This window comes from Siphateles boraxobius, unplaced genomic scaffold, assembly GCF_051911475.1.
Source record: "Siphateles boraxobius isolate OS27281-9 unplaced genomic scaffold, OSU_SipBor_1 114, whole genome shotgun sequence".
NCBI lineage: Eukaryota > Metazoa > Chordata > Actinopteri > Cypriniformes > Leuciscidae > Siphateles > Siphateles boraxobius.
In genome coordinates, this window is record NW_027508716.1 from 50,001 (window position 1) to 57,500 (window position 7,500).

General features: G+C 59.9%; 1 protein-coding gene across 4 annotated transcripts in view; it reads left to right on the plus strand.

Annotated features, from left to right (window-relative positions):
* cpxm2 (carboxypeptidase X (M14 family), member 2) overlaps positions 1-7,500 on the plus strand; it is an 81,430-nt gene that overhangs the window by 39,626 nt on the left and 34,304 nt on the right. For all 4 annotated transcript variants that reach the window (XM_077199701.1, XM_077199691.1, XM_077199710.1 and 1 more), the window contains one exon: positions 4,266-4,365. In XM_077199701.1, the coding sequence (XP_077055816.1) occupies positions 4,266-4,365 (100 nt within the window). The remainder of the gene's footprint in view (positions 1-4,265; positions 4,366-7,500) is intronic.

Consider the following 7,500-nt stretch of genomic DNA (forward strand, 5'->3'; position numbering starts at 1 on the left):
GGACGACACAGAGCGCCGCCCACAAGCCGTGCTCTCCTCTTCCCCCTCTGCCCCAGAGGTGGTTGACACGGCGTGCCGTCCACGGACCGTTTCGCCCCTGTCCCCCTCTGTCGCCAGACCCCTGACAGAGCAGGCCCCCGTGGAACGCTGGTCCTTCCCTGGCCTCCTCTGTCAGGGTGCGGTTATGACCTTGCCCCCACACCGGGCCGCTATGCCGCCCTCGTCTGGGCTGGTCATTTCCGCTTCGCTGCACCACCGGGGGGACGTCTGTGGTTCTTCACTCCGCTGGCACAGTTGGGAGCCTGCACTAGAGCTCCCTATCTGTTCCGCTGGGTCGTGCGAACCATCGGCTCGGCTATGCGATTCAGTTCGCACGGTCTCCTCCCGTCTTCACGGGAGTCCGCTCCACTTTCGTCGGTGGCTATGCCCCTATCATGAGAGCGGAGGTTGCTCCCTACTGGCGAAGGGTGCGATTGAGACTGTCCCTCCAGCCGAGATGAGGTCCGGGTTAACAGTCCCTACCTCATTGTCCCGGAGAAGTCTGGTGGGTTACGGCCAATCCTGGACCTATGCATCTGAACCGCTCCCTTCTCAGGCTGCCGTTCAAGATGCTCCTGGCCAAACGCATTTCTGGATGTGTGCGGCCACAGGATTGGTTTGCAGCGATCGACCTGAAGGACGCCTACTCTTATGTCTCCGTTCTCCTTCGACTCAGACCGTACCTACGTTCTGCTGTCAGGGCGCGCGCATGTCAGTACGCTGTTCTCCCATTCGGGCTAGCCCTGTCTCCTCGCGCCTTCACAAGGTTGTTGAGGCAGCCCTTGTTCCTCCATGGGAGCACGGGGTTCGCATCCTGAACTATCTCGGTGACTGGCTGTCTTAAGCTCACTCCTGAGACCAGGTTTGTGAATACAGGGACCCAGTGCTCCGGCACCTAGCTCGTCTGGGCCTTCGGGTCAACTGGGAAAGGAGTAAACTTTGCCCCGTGCAGGGGAGCTCTTTTCTCGGCATGGACTTGGTCGCCTTCTCCACTCAGCCATTAAACAAGAGTGCGGTCCCACTGAAATTGTTTCAGAGGCTCCTGGGGCATATGGCATCTGCAGCTGCGGCAACGCCGCTCGGATTGCTTCATATGAGACCGCTTCAGCTGTGGCTTCGCGATCGAGTCCCGAGGTGGGCATGGCATCATGGCACGCTCCGAGTTACAGTAACTCCGACCTGTCGTCAGACCTTCACCCCGTGGTGGAACCTCAGTTTCTACGGGCCGGTGTTCCCCTAGAACGAGTTTCCAGGCATGTTGTTGTCTCCACAGATGCCTCTTCCACGGGCTGAGGCGCCATGTGCAACGGACATGCTGCCGCGGGCTCCTGGACAGGACCCCAGCGCCTTCTGCTTGTCAATTGCCTCGAGTTGCTGGCAGTACGCCTTGCCCTGCACCGTTTCCTCACGTTGCTCAGGGGTCAACACGTACTAGTCCGTTCAGACAATACCGCGACTGTAGCGTACATCAACCGTCAGGGTGGTCTACGCTCCCGCCGTATGTCGCAACTCGCACGCCACCTCCTCTTATGGAGTCAGAAGCACCTGAGGTCCCTTCGTGCTATCTACATTCCGGGAGATCGGAACTTTGCAGCCGACGAGCTGTCACGGTTTCGGCCCATCTCCTGCGAATGGAGACTCCATCCCCAGTCGGTTCAGCTGATTTGGGACCAGTTCGGGGACGCACAGATAGATCTGTTTGCCTCTCACGACTCGACCCATTGCGCCCTGTTCTATCCCCTGACTGAGGGCTCTCTCGGCACGGATGCACTGGCGCACAGCTGGCCGCGGGGCCTACGCAAATATGCGTTTCCCCCAGTGAGCCTTCTCGCACAGACCTTGTGCAAGATCAAGGAGGACGAGGAGCAGCTCATTCTGGTTGCGCCGTATTGGCCCACCCGGACCTGGTTCTCCGAACTGGTACTCCTCGCGACAGTACCTCCTTGGCCAATTCCTCTGAGGAAGGATCTCCTTTCTCAGAGACGGGGCACCCTTTGGCACCCTCGACCCGATCTCTGGAGGCTCCACGTGTGGCTCCTGGACGGGACGAGTCAGGTTTGAGTTCCCTGCCACCAGCGGTGGCGGCTACCATCACTTCCGCTAGAGCATCGTCCACGAGACATGTCTATGCGTTGAAGTGGAACCTCTTCGTCAACTGGTGCTCTTCTCGTCGAGAAGACCCCAGGAGGTGCTCGATCTCTGTCGTGCTTCCTTCCTGCAAGAGGGGTTGGAGCGAAGGCTGTCTCCCTCCACCCTGAAGGTGTATGTGGCCGCTATCGCCGCATATCACGAAGCAGTTCAAGGTAAGTCTCTGGGGAAGCACGACCTGATCGTCAGGTTCCTGAGAGGAGCGAGGAGACTAAATCCTCCTCGTCCTCCTCTCGTTCCCTCTTGGGACCTCTCAGTGGTCTTAAATGCCCTGCAGACGGCTCCCTTTGAGCCTCTGCAATCAGTGGAGCTTAAGTTCCTGTCTATGAAGACAGCGCTCCTGGTTGCATTGGCCTCCATCAAGAGGGTAGGGGACCTGCACGCATTCTCCGTTGACGAAGCGTGCCTGGAATTCGGGCCCGGTCACTCTCACGTGATCCTGAGACCCCGGCCTGGATATGTGCCCAAGGTTCCCACCACTCCCTTCCGGGACCAGGTGGTGAACCTGCAAGCGCTGCCCCGGGAGGAGGCAGACCCAGCCTTGGCACTGCTCTGTCCAGTACGCGCTCTCCGCGCTTACGTAGACAGAACGCAGTGTTTCAGGACCTCAGACCAGCTCTTTGTCTGTTATGGTGGGAGACTGAAGGGAAAGGCTCTCTCAAAGCAGAGGTTGTCTCACTGGATAGTGGACGCCATTGCTTTGGCTTACCAACAGCAAGGCCGACCGTGCCCCCTTGGTGTGACAGCCCACTCCACCCGGAGTGTGGCTTCCTCTTGGGCTCTAGCGCATGGCGCCTCGCTGGCAGACATTTGTAGAGCTGCAGGCTGGGCGACACCCAACACATTCGCCAGATTCTATAATCTCCGAGTGGAGCCTGTGTCCTCTCGTGCTGGACCCGCTCAGGTGTCTTCGCTTGCTCGCCATTCCACTCCACGGACTGGATACGTGCGATTATTCCTTAGGTGAGCCTTCCTCTTTGAAGCCCTGAGTTCCTCCTGCACTGTTGACGCTGGCGCCAGTGTCTATTGCCTGGGCGTCGGCTAGGTGCCTCCGTGTGCATGGTTCCTCCCTGAGTAACCCCCACATGTGTATTTCCACTGTAAGCCTCCTTGAGCATGTGTCTTTCCCTTGGCAAGCCATCTTGCCCTCCTGGAGTTGAAAGTTGCCACCCCTCGGGCTGGTCACTTCAGTGTTCACCCATATGTAGCCCTCCGGCCATATGTGTATCTTAAGTCCTCCCTACGGGTAGGCATGCTGCGGCATATCTCCTCTGAGATATGCTTCCCAGTGTACCTTGGTATTCCTGTGTTAAGTAGGACTCCTTTGTCTGTGCCAGTATCACGACAAGGGGATCAGACTTTCGCAGGGCACTGGAAGACAGCTGTGAAGGTGGCGTGATTTCACGGGGACCCCCATTCGTCGTCATCCGACGTAACTCGGAGTGACTACGAAAGGGAACGTCTCGGTTACGTATGTAACCCTCGTTCCCTGAGTAGGGAACGGAGACGTTACGTCTCCCTGCCACTTCCGCTGTACCGCTGGGCAGACGCCTGAGTTCAGTCTCGGCTCCTCAGCGAAGACATACCTGCATGTTGCCGGCGTCCTCCTTTATACCCACGCGGTGGGGCGGAGATACGCTATGCAAATTCCGCAGACCCATGGCATTTCATCGCCATTGGCTCGTTTTGTAATACTCGAAGTCGATAGGTGTTCTAAGCGAAACCCCCATTCGTCGTCATCCGACGTAACGTCTCCGTTCCCTACTCAGGGAACGAGGGTTACATACGTAACCGAGACGTTTTCTCCAGAGCGGCTATATATATATATATAAATTAACTAAATTAATAATATCCAAATCAATCACAAATCACAGCCAATCAGAAGAGGTCTTATATTAGGGGACTGAAAAACAGAGATACGACCTTAAGTGATTATTAATATTAAAAATCCTTTGGTTTAATTAAAGACTGTTGCAGTTCTCCAGTTTCAGAGCAGTTCGTATCCAAGAGTGACAGTCTAATAAAACTGATTCAAAGAGACTCCAGAAACTCCATGTTGTGTTGATGTGTTTGTACAGGTGCATCGTGGGATTAAAGGTGTGGTCACAGACGTTCAGGGGAGAGGAATCGCCAGTGCCATTATCTCTGTGGACGGAATCAATCACGACATTCGCACAGGTGACACCCCGACACACATACGCGACACACCCCGACACACATACGCGACACACACGACACACACACACGACACACCCCGACACACCCCGACACACATACGCGACACACCCCGACACACGCGCGACACACCCCGACACACCCCGACACACATGCGCGACACACCCCGACACACATACGCGACACACACGACACACACACGCGACACACCCCGACACACACCGACACACCCCGACACACACGCGACACACCCCGACACACCCCGACACACATACGCGACACACCCCGACACACACGCGACACACCCCGACACACACGCGACACACCCCGACACACCCCGACACACATACGCGACACACCCCGACACACACGCGACACACCCCGACACACCCCGACACACATACGCGACACACCCCGACACACATACGCGACACACACGACACACACACGCGACACACACCGACACACACACGCGACACACCCCGACACACACGCGACACACCCCGACACACACCGACACACACACGCGACACACCCCGACACACACCCACACACACGCGACCCACCCCGACACACACGTGACACACCCCGACACACACCGACACACACACGCGACACACCCCGACACACACCGACAAACACACATGCGACACCCCCCGACACACATACCCGAAACACACGACACACACACGCGACACACCCCGACACACACCGACAAACACACGCGACCCACCCCGACACACACGCGACACACCCCGACACACACCGACACACACCGACACACACACGCGACACACCCCGACACACACGCGACACACACCGACACACACGACACACACACGCGACACACCCCGACACACACCGACACACACCGACACACACACGCGACACACCCCGACACACACGCGACACACCCCGACACACACGCAACACACACGCGACACACGCAACACACACGCAATACACACGCGACACACCCAGACACACACGCGACACACCCAGACGCCCGCGCGACACACCCCGACGCACGCGCGACACACCCCGACACACGCGCGACACACGCGACACAGCCCGACACACACGCGACACACCCCGACACACTCGCGACACACCCCGACGCACGCGCGACACACTCCGACGCACGCGCTACGCACGCGCGACACACCCCGACTCACTTGCACACACCCCGATACACACCGACACACACACGCGACACACCCCGACACACACCGACACACACACGCGACACACCCCGACACACACCGACACACACACGCGACACACCCCGACACACACGCGACACACACCGACACACACACGCGACACACCCCGACACACCCCGACCCACGCGCGACAAACCCCGAAACACGCGCGACACACCCCCACACATGCGCGACACACCCCGACACACGCGCGACACACCCCGACACACACGCAACACACACGCGACACACGCAACACACACGCAATACACACGCGACACACCCAGACACGCGCGACACTCCCAGACACGCGCGACACTCCCAGACACGCGCGACACACCCCGACACACGCGACACACACGCAACACACACGCGACACACGCAACACACACGCAATACACAGGCGACACACCCAGACACACACGCGACACATGCGACACACCCCGACACACACGCGACACACCCCGACACACACGCAACACACACGCGACACACGCAACACACACGCAATACACACGCGACACACCCAGACACACACGCGACACACCCAGACGCACGCGCGACACATCCCGACGCACGCGCGACACACACGCCACACACGCAACACACACGCAATACACACGCGACACACCCAGACACACACGCGACACACCCAGACACACACGCGACACATCCCGACGCCCCCGCGACACACCCCGACGCACGCGCGACACACACGCCACACACGCAACACACACGCAATACACGCGCGACACACCCAGACGCACGCGCGACACACCACGACGAACGCGCGACACACCCCGACACACCCAGACACACACGCGACACACCCAGACGCACGCGCGACACACCCCGACGCCCGCGCGACACACCCCGACGCACGCGCGACACACCTTGAAGCACGCACAACACACCCAGAGTGCGCTCGCGATACACCCCGACGCACGCGCGACAAACGCAACACACACGTGACACACCCCGACGCACGCGGGACACACCCCGACGCACGCGCGACGCACGCGCGACACACCCCGACTCACTTGCGACACACCCCCACACACGCGCGACACACCACGACACACACGCGACACACCCCGACGCCCGCGCGATACACCCCCACACACGCGCGACACACCCCGACGCCCGCGCGACACACCGCCACCGCACGCGCGACACACCCCGACACACGCGCGACACACGCGACACACCCCGACACACACGCGACAACCCCCGACACACACGCAACACACACGCGACACACGCAACACACACGCAATACACGCGGGACACACCCAGACACGCGCGACACACCCAGACACGCGCGACACACCCCGACACACGCGCAACACACGCGACACACCGAGACACACGCGACACACCCCGACACACGCAACACACACACAACACACACGCAATACACACGCGACACACCCAGACACACACGCGACACACCCCGACACACACGCGACACACCCCGACACACACGCAACACACACGCGACACACGCAACACACACACAATACACACGCGACACACCCAGACACACACGTGACACACCCAGACGCCCGCGCGACACACCCTGACGCACGCGCGACACACCTTGAAGCACGCGCAACACACCCAGAGTGCGCGCACGATACACCCCGACGCACGCGCGACACACGCAACACACACACAATACACACGCGACACACCCAGACACACACGCGACACACGCAACACACACACAATACACACGCGACACACCCAGACACACACGCGACACACCCCGACGCCCGCGCGACACACCCTGACGCACGCGCGACACACCTTGAAGCACGCGCAACACACCCAGAGTGCGCGCACGATACACCCCGACGCAAGCGCGACACACGCAACACACACGTGACACACCCCGACGCACGCGCGACACACCCCGACGCACGCGCGACACACC